The 20,790-nt window shown below is 42.6% G+C and overlaps 1 protein-coding gene across 2 annotated transcripts in view; it reads left to right on the top strand.

Annotated features, from left to right (window-relative positions):
• Positions 1–20,790, top strand: part of VBP1 (VHL binding protein 1) — a 79,669-nt gene that overhangs the window by 35,986 nt on the left and 22,893 nt on the right. The window contains exons 13-14 of one of the 2 annotated variants that reach the window (XM_055437701.2): positions 5,897–6,023; positions 14,613–14,720. In XM_055437701.2, coding sequence (XP_055293676.2) covers positions 5,897–6,023; positions 14,613–14,720 — 235 coding nt within the window. Of the gene's footprint in view, positions 1–5,896; positions 6,024–14,612; positions 14,721–19,512; positions 19,671–20,790 lie in introns of those variants that run through there. The other variant, XM_055438688.1, reaches the window with a different exon arrangement.

A 20,790-nucleotide genomic window follows, 5' to 3' on the forward strand; every position in this document is an offset into this window, starting at 1 on the left:
GAATTTCACTGTTACTTATTTGCAAAGTGTAAGACCACTGTTACCAGGAAATTATCTATTATAATAAAATATTAGATCATAAAAAAAAAAAACTGCCAGTTGGAGCTCCTCAGCCTTATAAGGTAATCAGCATTACTTCAGTGAGTGATTCCCTACATTTTTTGCCAATAAATCGCCACAAAAAACAAACAAAAAAAATAGGCAAATGGAAATCAGAGGAAGGCTGAATTGATAATATTAACAAGAAATGGTGTAGAATGTAAAGTTAAAAGCATTCAACAGAATAAAACACTATTTCAGGAGATATAACAGTCTTAATAGTGTATGCACAAAGCTTAATACTTAAAACAAAAGCTATTAGAAATGCATGGGGAGCTTGAGAAAAGTACAGTTATAATGGATAGTTTCAATGACTTCTTCATTGTTGGACAAATCTCGTAGACAAAACATAAGGAAGGACATATGTGAATTTAAATTATATCTAATAAATAAACAAGTCTAAGTACACACACACATACACACATGCACAATGTTCATTTTCTTCCAAGGAATCCCCCCAAAAAATCTTAAAAATAAAAGAGTTTTATGGGCTACATTTTACCATAATCCAGTAAAATTACAACTAATTAATGAAAAGTTGACCATGAAAATCTGAATGAATCAGTAATCCTTTTGCAAGAATTAATGTGAATTGCAGGACACATTGGGCTTCCCTGGTGGCTCAGACGGTAAAGAATCCGCCTGCAGTGTGGGAGCCCTGGGTTTGATCCCTGGGTTGGGAAGATCCCCTAGAGGAAGGCATGGCAACCCACTCCAGTATTCTGGCCTGAAGAATCCCCATGGACAGAGGAGCCTGGTGGGCTACAGTCCACAGGTTGAAAAGAGTCAGACATGACTGACTGACTAAGCATAGAACACAATCTTTTTGCCAAACAGGAAATCAAAAGGGATGTTATCAAGTATCTTTGTCATTCAGTCGCTAAGTCGTGTCCAGCTCTTTGCAACCCAATGGACTGCAGCACACCACACTTCCCTGTCCTTCACTATATCCTGGAGTGTGCTCAAACTCATGTCATTGAGTCGGTGATGCCATCCAACCGTCTCATCCTCTGGGCCCCCTTCTCCTCCCACCTTTAATCTTTCCTAGCATCAGAATCTTTTCTGAGTCGGCTCTTCACATCAGGTGGCCAAAGTATTGGAGCTTCAGCTTCAGCATCAGTCTTTCCAGTGAGTATTCAGGGTTCATTTCCTTTAGGATGGACTGGTTTGATCTGTTTCCAGTCCAAGGGACTCTCAAGAGTCTTCTCCAGCACCATAGTTCGAAAGCATCGATTCTTCAGCACCCAGCCTTTTTATGGTCCAGCTCTCACATCCATACATGATTCCTGGAGAAACCATTGCTTTGACTATATGGACCTTTGTTGGCAAAGTGATGTCTCTGCCTTTTAATATGCTGTCTAGTTCTGGAGGTAATGAAAAAGAGAACTTCATATGAGAGTTAATGGGGCAATGAGAAAGCTGAACAGGAAAAAAAAATCATCATTGTTAAATAAGATAAATTAATAAGAACTTAGTTTTATCTTAAGAAAGAACATCTAAATTAATAAAAATATATTAGGAAGATAAAATTCATAAAGATAAAATCTTAAATTAATAAAATTGCAGGAACAATAAATCCAAAATATTGATTTAAAGTCCAATAAAATAAGTTCCTCTGATTAAACCGAAAGGAGAATGTATTCAAAATGAGGAATAAGAGAGCTGACATAACCACTGATGTAGGAGAGATTAAAACAATTATACATCAATAGTTTGTGCAGCTGTTTGGTAACAACATATTTGAAAATATAAAGGAAATTGACAGTTTTCCAAGTTAAATATAATGACAGAATTTATCCAAGAAGAAACAGAAACACACATAGGCCCATTGTCGCATGAAGTTGAGCTTTATCTATCCTTAAAGAGTTCAGTTCAGTTTAGTCACTCAGGCATGTCCGACTCTGCGAACCTATGAATCGCAGCACGCCAGGCCTCCCTGTCTACCACCAACTCCCGAAGTTTACCCAAACTCATGTCCATTGAGTTGGTAATGCCATCCAGCCATCTCATTCTCTGTCGTCCCCTTCTCCTCCTGCCCCAAATCCTTCCCTGCATCAGAGTCTTTTCCAGTGAGTCAACTCTTCGCATGAGGTGGCCAAAGTATTGGAGTTTCAGCTTCAGCATCAGTCCTTCCAATGAAAACCCAGGACTTATCTCCTTTAGGATGGACAGGTTGGATCTTCTTGCAGTCCAAGGGACTCTCAAGAGTCTTCTCCAACACCACACTTCAAAAGCATCAATTCTTCGGCCCTCAGCTTTCTTCATAGTCCAACTCACATCCATACATGACCACTGGAAAAACCATAGTCTTGACTAGACGGACCTTGGTTGGCAAAGTAATGTCTCTGCTTTTTAATATGCTATCTAGGTCATAACTTTCCTTCCAAGGAGTAAGTGTCTTTTAATTTCATGGCTGCAATCACCATCTTCAGTGATTTTGGAGCCCCCTGCCAAATAGTCTGACACTGTTTCCACTGTTTCCCCATCTATATCCCATGAAGTGATGGGACCAGATGCCATGATCTTAGTTTTCTGAATGTTGAGCTTTAAGCCAACTTTTTCACTCTCCCCATTCACTTTCATCAGAGGCATTTTAGTTCCTCTTCACTTTCTGCCATAAGGGTGGTGTCTTCTGCATATCTGAGGTTATTGATATTTCTCCCGGCAATCTTGATTCCAGCTTGTGCTTCTTCCAGACCAGTGTTTCTCTTGATGTACTCTGCATATAAGTTCAATAAGCAGGGTGACAATATACAGCCTTGACGTACTCCTTTTCCTATTTGGAACCAGTCTGTTGTTCCATGTCCAGTTCTAACTATTGCTTCCTGACCTGCATATAGGTTTCTCAAGAGGCAGGTCAGGTGGTCTGGTATTCCCATCTCTTTCAGAAATTTCCACAGTTTATTGTGATCCACACAGTCAAAGACTTTGGCATAGTCAATAAAACAGAAACAGATGTTTTTCTGGAAGTCTCTTGCATTTTCGATCATCCAGCAGATGTTGGCAATTTGATCTCTTGTTCCTCTGCCTTTTCTAAAACCAGCTTGAACATCTGGAATTTCACGGTTCACGTATTGCTGAAGCCTGGCTTGGAGAAGAGTAGGCAATTTCAATTCCAGGCTATTGAAAAGAGGGACGATCTACAATACAGTCTAGAAAATGACATAATTTTAATATGTTAGTTGCTCAGTCATGTCCGACTCTGCAGCCTCATGGACTGTAGCCTACCAGACTCCTCTGTCCATAGGATTCTCCAGGCCAGAATACTGGAGTAGGTTGCCATTTCCTTTGCCAGGAGATTGTCCTGACCCAGGGATTGAACTCAGGTCTACCTGCATTGCAGTTGGATTCTTTACCATCTGAGCCACCAGGGAAACCTGTAAGTTTAATATGAAAGCCCAAGAAAGTTAGAGCAAAGAGCGGCAACTGCTGACTAAGCTCACGTATTAATTATAGATACCAGAATTGTACATAAAATATTCACAAATAAAATTCAGGAATATATTTAAAAATTCCACTACCTGTACAGACTGCTTTGAATGTGCACATGAAATACTCTGTCTGAAATGGTGGTTGTGCAGTGGGTGTAATGAAAAGTGGACGCCCCTGGGACATGTTTTGGAGGTAGAGTTAATAATAATTGCTATCAGAGGTGATGAAATAAGAGGGATCAAGCTCTCAAGGAAATATAAGTGATAGATTCAGACACCCAAAAGTTTAAAAAAAAAAATTGCCTACCAAGCACATTTGCTTAGAAAGATCCCACAGCATGTGCTCCAACAAAACAGCTGTTTTCTTAAATTAAGAAAGAGGAACACATGGGTTTCAGGGAAACAGAGAGCCCTATTTAAAGAGGCGGAGGGAATTCCCAGTATAACAATGGAAGTCCAAGGGTTGTATTTACTTGTGCTGCTGCTGCTGCTAAGTCGTGTCAGTCGTGTCTGACTCTGTGTGACCCCATAGATGGCAGCCCACCAGGCTCCTCTGTCCCTGGGATTCTCCAGGCAAGAACACTGGAATGGGTTGCCATTTCCTTCTCCAGTGCATGAAAGTGAAAAGTGAAAGTGAAGTCACTCAGTCGTGTCTGACTTTTAGCAACCCCATGGACAGTAGCCTACCAGGCTCCTCTGTCCATGGGATTTCCCAGGCAAGAGTACTGGAGTGGGGTGCCATTGCCTTCTCCGTATTTACTTGTACAGAAGCCAATTTGGAATGGAACAGAAGGATGTAGACAGGTCTTCAGGAAAAAATCAAAATGACATATTATTTGGTGCTAACATTTGTTTCCTCTGAGCCAGATACTGTTCATCCTAAGTATTTTACACATGATGACTCAATCTTTCTACCTGGGAAAGTTAGTATTTCCACTCTATTATAAGCTCCATGAAAGCAAATATGTCAATCTGTTTTATATATTTCAGACACTAAGGATGCTGCCTGGCACCTACTAGATATTGAATGGGTATTGGTAGAATGAATGCAATGAATCCACATTTAACATATGCAGAAACTGAGATACAAAGATTCTGTAACTTCTCCAACATACAGATATGAAATGACTGAAATGGAATTTGAACCCAGACTGTCTTGCTCTAGAGTTGGGGCCTGTATTGTGAAGATATAGTGTGGTGAGAGGGGAAGACATAGTAGCATAAACATCTTTAGGATTATGGAATTAAATACCATAAGGACAAGTGTGGCTGCTTTTGTGGTGACTGGTGTTTTTGGTTTTAGGTCTTTTAGCACTATTTGACTTTTTAAACTCTGGATCACTTGGATAAAAAGTAAATTTTAATAAGTCAAATGATGAATACAAAATAAAGATGAGCTTGTAGAGACAAGAAACATTTCTTAGAATTAAAACTAAAGTGTATGCAGAATAGATTATTACATCATTTGGTAGAGGAGTTAAAATAGATGAAGAAAACAGGGATAATAAGCTTTACCAGTGATATAGAATATGGGCTTCTAGGCCGGCCACTAATTGACTGTAAGACTTTGAGCAAGATATTTGCCCTGAGAGTCTTGTCTCCTCATTCATAAAATGAGACTTTATGATACCTACTTCACATAGTTATTATGAAAATTAAATATTTAAGATTGTGAAAACACTTAACACAGAGCCTATAAGAGTTTGTTTCCTTTTAGTTGTATTTATTCTCTTATTTATACAAAATAGTACACATGTTACATTATTTATTCTCTTAATGACTCTAATTCTGTGAATCATAGTTTATCTTAATTTTACAAATAAAGAAAGAGTTTAAGTTGTTTAGTCAAGGTTACACAGCTCCAATACTTTTGCACCTGGTGCAAAGAGCCAACTCGTTGGAAAAGACCCTGATGCTGGGAAAGATTGAGGTCAGGAGGAGAAGGGGATGACAGAGGATGAGATGGCTGGATGGTATCGCTGACTCAATGGACATGAGTTTGAGCAAATTCCAGGAGATAGTGAAGGACAGGGAAGCCTGGTATACAGCAGCCCATGGGTTGCAAAGAGTTGGACATGACTTAGTGACTGAAATAAAATTTTAAAAAATACATAAAATTAAGTTAAAACTAAGAAATAAAATAAAATAAAAACTAAGCTGAAATATGTAGCTTTGTAATGATACCTTAATTTCATGTAGAAAATAGCCACTGTCTTTTAATTTTTAGCTTTTTTACTGGTTCCTTCCTATTATCTTTTACCTATTGATGAGCATAAACATTGTCTCAAAGGCTATGTTCTGACTAGATGTTTACGCAGTAGACTTGTCCTCTCCCAAAGTGAGCTGATTTATCAATTGCTCTTTAGATCTGATGTCATGTGGTATCAACCGTCAGAGATGGAAATGACCAGTGAAGTGAACTGGCAGTTGAGTAACTGCACCTGCATATCAACCATCTGGGACCCAGTTTCTATTCCTTCCATCTCCTACATGGTAACGCTTGTGATGTATTATTACCTTCTTTCTTTTTTGATATATACATGTAGCATATACATTTGTATTAGGGAAGTAGGTCGAGCAAGAAATGTCTTCTCTCTCTCTCTCTTTTTTTTATTTGCCCATGCTGCATGGCTTTTGGGATCTTATTTCCCCACCCAGGGATTGAACCTGGGCCCTCAGCAGTGAAAGCACTGAGTCCTAACCACTGGACTGCCAGGCATTCCTAGAAATGTTTTCTTTTTCATCAGTTTTTTAAAGACTTTATTAAATGCCATACATTGACATGAATCAGCCATGGGTGTACATGTGTTCCCCATCCTGAACCCCTCTCCCACCTCCCTCCCCATCCCATCTATATATTCTGCTAACATTTGCTGTAGACAGGTTGAACTCACTCTTCCTCTCTTAATGGAAGAGTGGATTCCGTGATGAGGAGAGAGCTACAGAGTTCCCCAGCTTTGCTCCACATTTCTTGAGCATCTGTTAGGCATTTAGGCAATGGGCTGGCAGGTAAAGATACAGGGGCTGCAAGGGTAGATAGACATGTCATCAATTAGAGGCATTGACTATTCCAAGTGGAATGAACATTTTACAGGGTGTGTGGGTTACTTTGATAAAGAAGCTAAACATGAGAGAAAAGGAGATGAAGTGGATTGACAGTAACTGGTTGGCAAATGGAAACTTGGTGGGTTATTCTGGGAACTCGGAGTAGTTTAGCATGGCCATACTGTTGTGGATGATGGGTGCAACAAGAGATAAAGCTCGAGCTTAAAGAGATACTGGATCTTGTAGGAACTTGTATAGAAATTTAGACTTTGTTGTATAAGCAGTGAGGAGCCAAAGCTACCACACAGTCCTTTTTACAGTTTTGAAAAACTAGTCTGGGAGGAGAGTGGAAGATGATTAGTAGGGAAATAAGACACAGATCAGGGAATTCAGTTAGAAGTCTTTTCAGGTCATCCAGGCCAGAGATCTAGAATGATCTGGTCTAGAATGCTAGAATGTTGGCAGTAGATCTAAAGAAAGAATTTCGAGAAGCTCGATCTGCAGATAGGATTGATAGGAGTTGCTGATAAGTTGAAGGTTGAAATATGGGTCCACAATAAATTATCTGCAAATATAAAATTCAAAAAACTCCGGGAAACAAGATTTGTCAAGTTTGCAGCAAACGCTTTTGGTCACAGAACTGTACTTGAACTATAATGAGGCCTCAGTCATTGTTTATCTTACTAAGTTTAAATATTCATTTGTGAATTTGGCATTTGCATTTTGGTACAAAAATAAATATTAGTGTGTTTCATTACAGGGTGCTATTTCAGTCCTTGTGGGGTGTTACTAACATGTTCTATGTGTAAAATATTCTGAATTCCAAAACTGAAATGATGTGCGCCTGCTATTTTTGCACAATTTTGCTTTAAAACTTAATTGTTCCAATGATATAACCAACTGCACATTCACTCTGAGTACATAGTAACTATGTTCTTATATGCAACAGAGCTGCATTTAGGAATGAGAATTTTGATAGGATTTTAGAAGAAGTAATTTTTTTAAATGTACTGAGCAAATCTGTGGCTATGCACCTAGGAAGAGTTTAGCAAGAAAATTTGGGGTTTTGAGGGGAAAATAATCACAAAATGAAGAAGCAACATAACGTGGGCCAAATTTATGTTCATTAAGCTATTAATAGCCCCTGTGATTCTGATGAAAAATACATAGTCATCAGAATCATAGATGTTGCATCATTTTTTCAAAATTTTTGCAGTTTCATTTTGAGAAGTTTGATTATGATTTTGCTTTGGCATGGATTTGCAGGGTGGGGTATTCTGTTCAGGTTCATACAACTTGAGTCTTTGGTTTTGTCTTTTCTCAAACTTGGAACATTTCCTGCCATTATTACAGCACTGATTCTCTTCCCTTTCCGAGACTCTAATAACACAAATATTAGATCTTTAGAGGTTGTCCCAGCTAGTCCTTGTGGCTCTGTTTGGTTCTTAAATCTCTTTCTTTCTGTTTTGCAGAATGAGTGATTTGTATTCATCTATCTAAAGTTTCACTGAATCTTTCCCTTTTCACCTCCCTTCTGATAATTAGTCATTCCATTGGGTATTTTTATTCCAGTTAATTATATTTTTCAGTTCTGAAGGTTCTGTTTGGCTTTTCTCTGTATCTTCTATTTCTTGGCTGATGGTTTCTATTTTAACTTTTGTTTCAAGTGTTCATTATTACTCATGCAAGCATTTGTGTACTAACCACTTTAAAAGTCTTTGTCAGATAATTCCATCATCTATGTCATGACTGTTAATGGTTTTTTCCCACGGAAGTTGAGATTTTCATGGTTCTTCATGTGCCAACTAATTTTGGATTTTATCCTGGATTTTTAAAATTATTTTTTAATTTATTTTAATTTTAGGCTAACTACTTTACAATATTGTAGTGGTTTTTGCCATACATTGACATGAATCAGCCATGGGTGTACATGTATCCTGGATGTTTTGACTGTTAATTTAAAAGACCCTCCGTTCCGTTCCGTCGCTCAGTCGTGTCCGACTCTTTGCGACCCCGTGGACTGTAGCCTACCAGGCTTCTCTGTCCATGGGATTCTCCAGGCAAGAATACCAGAGTGGGTGACCGTTTCCTTCCCCAGGGGATCTTCCCGACCCAGGGATCGAACCCGTGCCTCCCGCATTGGAGGCAGATGCTTTAACCTCTGAGCCACCCGCCGCTCTGTGGACGTAGGGAGCGGCAGACCCACCCCTCCACCCCCGCGCGGCCTGTCACTGCGCCCCCCAGTCGAGGGAGGCTGCAGGCCCCCGGGGACCCGAGGGGCGCACGAGGAGTGGGGCGCGGACCGGGGGCCAGGCCTGGCCTCCTTCACATGGAGCCCGCGCCGGGCGCAGCGGCGGGCGCGTGGACTGCGGCGGCCGGCCGGGGCCTCTCGGCGGCCCTCGTTCCTTCTCGCCGCCGCGGCCCGGAGGCCCGCGGGACGCTGGGCAGAAAAGGAGGAAGCCGCGGGCCGGGCGCCGCCGAGGTCGGAGAAGGGGCGGGAGCGACACTCCGCGGCTGGGAGCGCCGGGCCTCTCGGCAGTCGCCGCCGCCGCCGCCGCCGCGGGCCGCAGGATCCCCGAACACGCAGCCGGCGACCGCACCACCCTCGTCGGGAGCCGCCGCTGAGGGCAGTCTGGCCAAATTATGGAGAATGTTGATGTCTGTGCTTTAGCAGACACTTGACCTGGTTCAGTTTAAGCTACACCTTCCAGCCCTCTTCTTTGACCTGTGGTCCCAGTGACAGCTCAGTTTCTATAGCCTTTGCTCTGCTGTTCCTGTCTGTCCTGCATGTACTCCATTCAGCAGTCAACCTGGGACCTGGGCTTTGGTCTTTCCGGGGGCTTAGTAATCAAAGTCTTTGGTGTGTTCATTAAGAGCCCATTCACTCACGTATAGGAGTGGAACCCAGGAGTTCATAATTAGCTTCCCTGAGCTTCTCTATCTCTGTGATTGAAACAAGTTTCCAAGTGCTGGTAGACAGAGAATTGAAAAATATTTCCTGTCACCCAGGTCATGAAGCCACAGCTCCACCTAATGGAGAAGAAAGTTCCTCTCGCTCATATATTCAGCTCTTTTTAAATTTTTTTTTTTTTAAAGTTTGGGCTTCCCTGGTGGCTCAGACCACACACGGGTTTGATCCCAGGGTCAGGAAGATCCCTTGGGGAAGGGAATGGCTACCCATCTCCAGTATTCTTGCCTGGAGAATCCCGTGGACAGACGAGCCTGGTGGGCTACAGTCCCTGGGGTCCCAAAGAGTGGGACACGACTGAGCAACACTTTCACTTTCATATCGTCACCTTAGTTCTCTTTTGTGTTGTTGGTTTTTCCAATTTTGAACTTTATATAAATGGAATCATACTGTACATACTCTTTTGTGACCTCCTTCTTTCAATCAGTAACTATTATGTTCAGTTCACAGTCGCTCAGTTCTGTCCGACTCTTTGCTGCCCCATGGACTGCAGCATGCCAGGCCTTCCTGTCCATCACCAACTCCCAGAATTTACTCAGATTCATGTCCATTAAGTTGGTGATGCCATCCAACCATCTCATCCTCTGTCATCCCCTTCTCCTCCCACCTTCAATCTTTCCCAGCATCAGTCTTTTCCAATGAATCAGTTCTTCACATCAGGTGGCCAAAGTATTGGAATTTCAGCTTCAGCAGCAGTGCTTCCAATGAATATTCAGGACTGATTTCCTTTAAGATGAACTGATTTGATCTCCTTGCAGTCCAAGGGACTCTGAAGAGTCTTCTCCAACACCACAGTTCAAAAGCATCAGTTCTTCAGTGCTCAGCTTTCTTTATAGTCCAACTCTCACATCCATACATGAATGACTACTGGAAAAACCATAGCTTTGACTATATGTACCTTTGTCGGTAAAGTAATGTCTCTGCTTTTTAATATGCTGTTTAGGTTGGTCATAGCTTTTCTTCCAAGGAGCTAGCATCTTTTAATTTTATGGCTGCATTCACCATCTGCAGTTATTTTGGAGCCCAAAGAAAATAAAATCTGTCACTGTTTCCATTCTTTCACCATCTATTTGCCATGAAGTGATGGGACCAAATTTGGAAAACTCAACAGTGGCCACAGGACTGGAAAAGGTCAGTTTTCATTCCTGTCCCAAAGAAGGTCAATGCGAAGAAATGTTCAAACTACCACACAATTGCACTCATGCTAGCAAAGTAATGCTCAAAATTCTCCAAGCCAGGCTTCAACAGTATGTGAACTGTGAACTTCCAGATGTTCAAACTGGATTTAGAAAAGGCAGAGGAACAAGAGGCCAAATTACCAATATCCGTTGGATCATATAAAAAACAAGAGAATACCAGAAAAACATCTGCTGCTGCTAAGTCACTTCAGTCGTGTCCGACTCTGTGCGACCCCACAGACGGAAGCCCACCAGCTCCCCCGTCCCTTGGATTCTCCAGGCAAGAACACTGGAATGGGTTGCCATTTCCTTCTCCAATGCATGAAAGGGAAAAGTGAAAGTGAAGTCGCTCAGTTGTGTTCAACTCTTAGCGACCTCATGGATTGCAGCCTACCAGGCTCCTCCATACATGGGTTTTTCCAGGCAAGAGTACTGGAGTGGGGTGCCATTGCCTTCTCCAAGAAAAACATCTACTTCTGTTTTATTGATTATGCCAAAGCCTTTGTGTAGATCACAACAAACTGTGGAAAATTGTTAAAGAGATGGGAATACCAGACCACCTTACCTGCCTCCTGAGAAATCTGTATGCAGCTCAAGAAGCAACAGTTAAAACCAGACATGGAACAACAGACTGGTTCCAAACTGGGAAAGGAGTACATCAAGGCTGTATATTGTCACCCTGCTTACTTAACATATATGCAGAGTACATCATGCGAAATGCCAGGCTGGATGAAGCACAAGCTGGAATCAAGATTGCAGGGAGAAATATCAATAACCTCAGATATGCAGAAGACACCACCCTTATAGCAGAAAGTGAAGAGGAACTAAAGAGCCTCGTGATGAAAGTGAAAGAGCAGAGTGAAAAAGTTGGTTTAAAACTCAACGTTCAAAAAACTAAGATCAGGGCATCCAATGCCATCACTTCATGGCAAATGGATGGGGAAACAATAGAAACAGTGACAGTTTTTATTTTATTGGGATCCAAAATCAGTGCAGATGGTGACTGCAGCCTTGAAATTGAAAGACACTTGCTCCTTGGAAGAAAAGCTATGACCAACCTAAACAGCATATTAAAAAGCAGAGACATTACTTTACCAACAAAGGTCCATCTAGTCAAAGCTATGGTTTTTCCAGTGGTTGTGTCTGGATGTGAGAGTTGGACCATAAAGAAAGCTGAGTGCCAAAGAATTGATGCTTTTGAACTGTGGTGTTGGAGAAGACTCTTGAGAGTCCCTTAGTCCATCCTAAAGAAAATCAGTGCTAAATATTCACTGGAAGGACTGATGCTGAAGCTGAAGGTCCAATACTTTGGCCACCTGATGCAGCAAACTAAATCATTTGAAAAGACCCTGATGCTGGGAAAGATTGAAGGCAGGAGGAGAAGGGGACGACAGAGAATGAGATGTTTGGATGGCATCACCGACTTGATGGACATGAGTTTGAGTAAACTCTGGGAGTTAGTGATGGATAGGGAAGTGTGGTGTGCTGCAGTCCTTGTGGTCACAAAGAGTTGGACAAAACCCAGCCACTGAACTGAACTGAACTGAATACAAGTAATGGAAACTCTGAAGTCCCTTAGCCCACATAACCTCACAACCAATTCACTCATGCTTTTACTGTTGGGTCAGTTTGGAAAAACTTTTAAAATGTGGGAAAGTATAGAGGATAACAAGCATCCATGCTTCAACATTCTAAATTACTAAATGTTAACGTTTTGTCATAATTTTTTCCAGATCATTTTTAAATGAAATTTTACAAATAAGAACAAACTCTTCTTGGCTTATCCCTTTTCCCAATCACCCTCCGCCACTCCAGAGACAATGACTATGGTGAATTTTCTGTGTAGCCTTTCAGAACATTTTCATTCTTTTACTAAGGAAAAATATGTAGTACTCTTCTATGTGATTTTAGAAAATTGATTATGCTGCTGCTGCTGCTAAGTCACTTCAGTCGTGTCCGACTCTGTGCGACCCCATAGTCGTTAGCCCAACAGGCTCCCCCGTCCCTGGGATTTTCCAGGCAAGAGCACTGGAGTGCGTTGCCATAAATTGATTATAATTGGTATTATTTTGTATTTATGTTTTTGAGATCTGTATTTATGTTTTGAGATATTACATTTTAAAAATTGGTACGTATTAACTATATATATATAAAGGCTCAGTGATATTTCACATAGGAATATACTATGATTTAGTGGTATATTTTATACCTTTACTGAAAAATTCCTTAAAAGAGTTCTCAAATATGCTATGTAACTCCTTCTTTTCTTTTCCTTTTGTTCTTTTTTTGAAATTTAAATCAAAATTTTTATTGGAATATAGTTTAATTACAATGTTGTGTTAGTCTGCTCTATAGCAAAGGGAATCTGTTACACATATACATATATCCATTCCTTTTTAGACAGTTTTCCCAGTTTGATTGTTACATAACACTGATCACAGTTCCCTGTGCTATTCAGTAGGTCCTTGTTGGTATCTATTTTAAATACAGCAGTGTGTACAGGACCATCCCAAACTCCCTAAGTATCCTTCCCCCAATCCAACAACCCCCAGCAACCATAAGTTCCTTCTCTAAGTCTGTGAGTCTGTTTCTGTTTTGTAAATAAGTCCATTTGTATCATATTTTTAGATCCCACACATAAATGATCACATATGATATCTGTCTTTCTCTGTCCAACTTATTTTTGAAGTTTTATTTTTTTTAATTGAAATATAGTTGATGTACACTATTATACAAGTTCCAGGTGTACAATATGGTCATTCACCATTTTGAAAGGTGATGCTCTGCAATTATTGTAAAATATTGGCTATATCCACTGTAGTTTACAATATATCCTTGTAGCTTATGTATATTATACATAGTGGTTTGTACCTCTTAATCCTCTACCCCTATCTTGCCCCTCCCCAGGTCCCTCTCCACACTGGTAGCCACTGGTTTGTTCTCTGTATCTGTGAGTCTGCTTCTGTTTTTTATATTCACTAGTTTGTTGGGTTTTTGCTCTTCTCCTCTCTTGAACTTGTTCCAGTAAGGATTCTGCCTGCCTGCCTCCCCCACCCCCGGCCATTGTTCTTATCTCAGTCACAAGTAACCCCCATATTACCGCATCCCTTCTACTTCATGGCTGTGCGTCATCTTTTCCTTTTTCTTCCTTGGAGATTTTTCAACAGCCTCTCTAGTGCCAGTATTTGTTGCTTCTTTAGAAACATCAGAGCACTTGCTTTGTAAACTAGTGATATTTTATTGTCCTTGAATGCACAAAACGTTGTCAGCATATGAGCAAAATACTTGAAATTCTAGTTCCCCATCCATGTTTATCTCCAGGGTCTGCCACGACTCAGCTGGCATCTTCTCGTGTTTAAGGATGGAGGCATTTCTCTTTTTTTCCATATCTGACATTTAGCATTTTCAGTGGACATCCGTTAAATGTAATATTTGCTCTAGAGCAGTTATTTGTCCTCTTGGCACTATTGTTTTCAATTCAGTTCAATCGTTCAGTCATGTCCGACTCTTTGTGACCCCATGGACTGCAGCACACCAGGCCTCCCTGTCCGTCACCAACTCCCGGAGTTTACTCAAACTCATGTCCATCAAGTCGGTGATGCCATCCAACCATCTCATCTTGTGTCGTCCCCTTCTCCTCCTGCCTTCAATCTTTCCCAGCATCAGGGTCTTTTCAAATGAGTCAGTTCTACACGTCAGGTGGCCAAAGTATTGGAGTTTCAGCTTCAACATCAGTCCTTCCAATGAACATTCAGGACTGATTTCCTTTAGGATGGGCTGGTTGGATCTCCTTGTAGTCCAAGGGATTCTCAAGAGTCTTCTCCAACACCTCGGAGTAATAAAATAATAATTAAATTTTTCCTTTGTTTTCTCTTCCATTTGAATTCATAGGTTCCAACTCCAATGAGGCTCCCTTCCATGATGACACCTCAATCCATGAGTTACACCCAACCAGACTTAAGGACCAGCAAGGCTTGTGCTGCACCCACAAGAAATAACGTATGTTTGAACTGTTGTTGTTTTGGCCCTTGGTAGACATGTGCAGGGGCTTCCCAGGTGGTGCCAGTGGTAAAGAATCTGCCTGCCAGTTCAGGAGACATAAGAGACATGGGTTTGATCCCTGGGTTGAAAAGATCCCTTGAAGGAGGGAATGACTACCCACTCCAGTATTCTTGCCTGGAGAATTCCATGGACAGAGGAACCTGGCAGGCTACAGTCCCATAATAATGTCGCAATGAGTCAGACACAACTGAAGCGACTTAGCATGCATGCAGACATGTGCAGTCACTGGAGGCAAGACCAGTGTTAGAACAGAGTTTTGCCATATTCTGTGCACTGTTGTTTCTTCATAGAAGAAAAAGGAATTCACACATTTTCAGCCTTCAATTTCAGCATAACAGTTTCAGCATTCTAACATTTTAAAAAGACAAAACTGTAGAAACCGAATCCTCTACAAAGTTGTGTGGTGAAACCTCGACTGAGTTCTGATATGTAGTCAGCAAACCTTTTATTCATTCATTCAACAGACACAACTGAGAGCAGTGCTGAAAAGGGGGGTAGCTCAGTATGAAGGTTTTAGGCACACCTTTCCTAAGGAAGTGATACCTGAGTTGCATGCTCAGACTTAAAAATGGGTAGCCAGTCAAGGGAGTGGGGAAAGGGTCTTCCAGACAAGCATATAAAGAGATAGGAAAGCCAAAGCACTGTGGGAGATCACAGGAGAGAACAATTAATTCAGGGATAAAAGGTTTCAGGGCCTGCGTGTGTGGCATTGCTTATAAAATGTTAAGGAGAATCACGACTAGTGGAGGTATGCATGATAGAAGTTCGACATTAGACGTAGAGAAAACAGCTTGAGCACAGAAGTGGAAGCAGGCAGTGGTAACATGGATGAGGTATAGCTAACCTCAGAAGCAAAAGGAAGAGTGTCATGATCCAGGTGTTCATTGCCTCCGAGTATTGTTCTCTAGAAATCTTTACAAGGCTTCTACCTTCAGTCTTCAGACCATGCCCTGGGCGTCTGCTGGTTCCTGAAAGTTTTAAGAGGCCTGACAAAATTTCGAGCATCAGATAGTGAGCAGACTGACCTGAGTTTTATGTAAAAATATTTGTAATTTATTTTATAATCACAAGGAAACGTATGTGGGAACAATGAAAGATTTATATACGTCTGTCTTTCACAGACAAAATCCATGTAGAAATGCCAAAGTGAAAATGATTCCGAGTCAGAGGTCAAAACAAATGATGATCCCTCTGCAGCCTGAACTGAATCATCCACATCTTCCAAGTCAATAAACATTCATTTGGACATTCAATACCCTTGAGATTCTTCAATTCAGTGTTTTTGAAGTGATGCACTCTCTTGTTTTAATAGTTATCCTGGAAACTTTACCTGTAAAATTATAAAAAAAAACCCTAAAGTTAATATCTTAATCTCCTCTATTAAATAACACAAAGACCTTAGAATACTTTTAAACTACAAGGGCATTCCCTCCCAACTTATGGATGATGGTGGCCCAATACATTAGCCCTGTCCCAAATTTAAGGTGTTAGAGAGAAATGTTTTTGTTTACACTTGGAAATGTGTTCACAAATTCTTTGTTCACCATCCCTTCTTGCATTGGAACCATTTCCCTCTTCTTGAAGTACATGTTTTAGAAGTTTATTTAGTGTAGTTATACTGATGATAAACTCAGTTGTTATTGGAAAATGTAGTGCTTCATACTCATTATTTTAAACTAAATTTTAAATTGATACACACATACAAACTCATTCTTGTTTGAATCTTTTTGTGGACAAATGTGGATCTATCTCTTGGGTAAATATCTAGGAGTAGAATGACAGGGTCATCAGGTAGGTGTTTATCTGAAATTAAAACTACCAGGACTTCCCTGGTGGTCCAGTGGTTAAGAATCGGCCTGCCAATACAGGGGACGTGGGTTCAATCCCTGGTCAGGGAGCTCAAATCCCACAAGACGCGAGGCAACTAATCCCATTCACCATAACTACAGACACCCACGTGCCACAACTAGAGAAGCCTGTGTGCCACAAGGAAGACCCTGCATGGCCAAAAAATTAAATTAAAACTGCCAAAAGTTGTTCAAAATTACTGTACCACTTTATTTCACCAGCAGTCTATGAGACTTCTATTGCTTCAAATTCTGGCCAAAAATGACTGCTGTTAGTATTTTAAATTTTGGCCATTCTGGTGGGTTTGTAAGTAATATTTCACAGTGGTTTAATTTACCCTTCCCCAATGAGTAAGCAACTTTTCATATACTTATTGGCCATTCCACCATCTCTTTTACTGTGTGAAGCATCCAACTGTTTTTCCCATTTTAATGTTTTCCTTTGAGTTTCCCACTCCACCCCCTTTGGTTGCACCACATGGTTTGCAGTATCCTAGTTTCCCAACCAGGGATCAAACCTGTGCTCCCTGCAGTGGCAGTGGAGAGTACTAACCACTGGACAGCAAGGGAATTCGTAGCTTTTATGTTTAGATCTATGATCCATCTAAACTACATTTTTGTGCTTGGTGACAGGGGTAGAAGTTAACTTTTTCTATATAATTATCCAGTTGTTCTTAAAACATTGGGTAAAACAAATTCATTTCACCTTGCATTGTCTTGGAACATTTCTCAAAAACCAACTGACAACATATTTATGGGTTTGTGTTACCTTTTGTTTTGTTCCATTGATCCAAAGATCTATCCTTAGTCTAGTAACACACTGTCTTGATTATCATAGTTTCCTGTAGGTCTCAAAATCAGGCAGTATTAGTCTTCTAGGTTTATACATATTTTTCAAGATTGGTTCAGGTATTCAGATGTTCTTTGAATTACATAAAACATTCCAATCAACTGATCAATTTCTATGGGAAAAAAAAAGGCCGCAGAGAACACGCTGCTTAGGACTACATTGACTATCTAGTTCAATTTGGAGAAAACAGACATATAGACATCCTAACAATATCAGTCCTTCCCAATCAGGAGCATGCTGGAGCTCTCAGGCATTATTTAACTTCTGTCTTCTGATTTGGGGTTTTGAACATTTACTAGCACTTTTCATTATATAAATAAAGACTACTACCAAGTATTTTATGTTTTTTAATTCTACCATAATGGTATTCTTTAATTTCATTTTCTAAGTTTTGTCACTACTATATAAAGGCTCTCACGCACATCCACCTGTGTTTCAAGGCCTCAAGCCTTGCCACTGTCTCAGCCCCTTCACAGTTGAGTCTTACTGCCCTGCCCACTTTCTCCACTCCTGGGATACCAGCCATCCCCCCACCCCTCCAACCCCTCCCTTCTCCCCAGTCCTCTAGCCCTTACCCCACCTCTAGTAGCGCCCTCTTTCCCGTCCTCCAAACTCTCTGGCAAACTCTATCCTTCACCACTCAGTTCAGCTCAAAGCCCTGCCCACTTAGAGGCTGAACAACAACAACTGCCTCCCTCTTTCTACATCTTCATCCTGGCCTAGTTCCCTCATTACTGTAGTCCTACTGTATGCCAAGTACTTATTAGGTATTCTGCGTGAAAAGTGAAAGTGTTAGTCGCTCAGTCGTGTCTGCCTCTTTGCGACCCCATGGACTGTAGCGCATAGCCCGCCGGGCTCCTCCGTCCATGGGATTTTCCAGGCAAGAATACTGGAGGGGGTTGCCATTTCCTTCTCCACGGGATGTTCCTGACCGAGGGATCGAATCTATGCATTGCAGGCAGACTCTTTATGATCTGAACCAGCAGGAAAACCCAGGTAGTCTATATACATAGTCTCATTTAATTTTTACAACAGCCTTGTTGGTCCCCATTGTCATTTTAATTTTTAAATAACTTGGGTAGTGTCTTCACCTGTGCTCCTTTCCTACCCCGTGCAGGCAAGACAGAGACGTCCGTGTTTCTTGGTTGTGGTTTGGTCACTAAGTCACGTCTGATTCTGTGACCCCATGGACTGTAGCCCACCAGGCTCCTCTGTCCATGGGATTTCCCAGGCAAGCATACTGGAGTGGTTGCCCTTTCCTTCTCCAGGGGATCTTCCCGACCCAGGGATCGAACCTATGCTTCCTGCATCTCCTGCATTGGCAGGTGGATTCTTTATCCACTGAGCCACCAGGGAAGCCTTAGGCAGGCACCAACACGGTGCTTCGATGTCAGAAAACAGGGGTGTAGTGGTGGATGAGCTTGGGGATTCTTTGGGTCTAGAAACATCGGGAAAGTTCTTAGGATTTTGTATTAATATGTACAGTGTGGAGTTTTGAAAACATTTGAGGTGGTGGTGAGAGTCTGATCAAAGGTGGCTTTCGGTAAATTGTGATGCAACGGGCAGGGTATTTATTGGAATCAAGCCACTGGCTCCACTCGGAAGCAGGCTCAAAACAAGCACCCTTCAGGGGCCAAAAAGCTCTCGAGGATCGTGGGCCCAGAATGTCACCGAGGCCCAAGTCCCGTGGTGGCGTCTAGGTCTCCAGTCTGCTTGAATTCGAGAAGGGATCGGGTAGCTTCAAAGGTTCTTCTGGAGAGGACTGTTCCGGGCTGGCAGTGGAGTCTGTTCCGGCTTCCAGGATTGTCAGCATCCTCCCGGAATCCCTTTTCCCAGGACTCGGTATTGGTCCTTCCCGCAGAGCCAGCCTCGCCTCCGCGGCCCTTCCACGCCTGTCACTCACCCGCGCAGCCAATTAGAACCCACAGATCGAGCGACTCTGCCGAGCGGGGGACGGGGCGGGTACTTCCTGTAAGCCAACGAACGCACAGACTCCCAGGAGGGGGGGTGGGCTCGCGGCTGTGAGCCGAGCCAATCACAGGTCCCCGGCTACAGGCCGCTCGCGAGGCACGTTAGTCGCGCCCTCGCTTCTCCAAAATGGCGGCCTCGAAGGACGGTTGTGGTGTGGGAGAAGTGGCCGCGGGGAATGGGAGGCGACTCCACCTGGGGATTCCTGAAGCGGTTTTTGTGGTAAGCGGCCAGCGGGTGCTTCATGCTACGCTGTTGTTCCCTTTCTTCCTGGCCCCTCACCTGGGCCTCGGTTGTTGGGGGGAGAGGCGTTGAGCCCAATTACCTGGGAGAGGGCGCTCCGGCCTGGACGGACTAAACTGGGACGGGACCTGCCTGGGACCTGCCGTCCGAGCAGGTCACAGGCGCTAAGGGGGCGCGGGGCCGGAGGACTTGGTGGCGGAGGCGGGGTGCTTTGAGGGACCGTCTTCCCCCGCCCTCCGCGGCCTGAGGTTTCGACCCCGCTTCCAGGAAGATGGGAGGCGGTGAGAAGCTGGAGCCTCACCCTGGATTCCGGGGAGACCGAGGGGGACGGGTTAACGGAGCTGGGGCTCAGGTGTGAAGTTCGGATGTGACACCTTGGGTGTGGAAGGGCTGCGCGGCCTGTGGCCTCGGAAGAAGACCCCATGATGGGGGCGTCGGCCGGGAAAGCTCTCAAAGGCCTTGTGGAACCCGCTAGGCCATGGAAGCCTTTAGGCCGCTGGCTGCGGGCGCTCACTAGAAGGTTGTCTAAGTGAAGCCACTTGTAATCACTTTGAGGTACACGATTCTAACAACGGAGAGAGTCCAGGGTGCAGTTCACAGAGGAAGCCGGCAATGCCGTTGATGGAAGGTTCACTGAACTGGGAGACTAAACCAAGGCCAAACAGAGAAGCATGTAGAGGCGTTCAGTCCTGTCTCTCCATAAGGCTGTTCTCGAAATAGTGTTTGAGAACTAGTTGAGTGTTGAGAAAACCTGATGGGTGTTCCAGGCCAGTATCACCCATTTTTCTTCTCTCAGTTCTGGCTGAACTACTATAAAACCTTAATGAAAATTTCTCCACCTTTTGCTTTGTCCCGATATTGTCTTATCTCTGCCTTTTTAAAAAATTTATTTTAATTGGAGGCTAATTACTTTACAATATTGTAGTGGTTTTTTGCCATACGTTGACATGAATCAGCCCTGGGTGTACATGTGTTCCCCATCCTGAACCCCCTCTCCCACCTCCCTCCCCATCCCATCCCTCAGGGTTGCCCCAGTCCACAGCCCTGAACACCCTGTCTCATGCATCGAACCTGGACTGGCTTTTTGTTGATGAAATTT

Source organism: Moschus berezovskii, chromosome X, assembly GCF_049115385.1.
Source record: "Moschus berezovskii isolate FMDL1 chromosome X, NW_MosBer_1.0, whole genome shotgun sequence".
Classification (NCBI taxonomy): Eukaryota; Metazoa; Chordata; class Mammalia; order Artiodactyla; family Moschidae; genus Moschus; species Moschus berezovskii.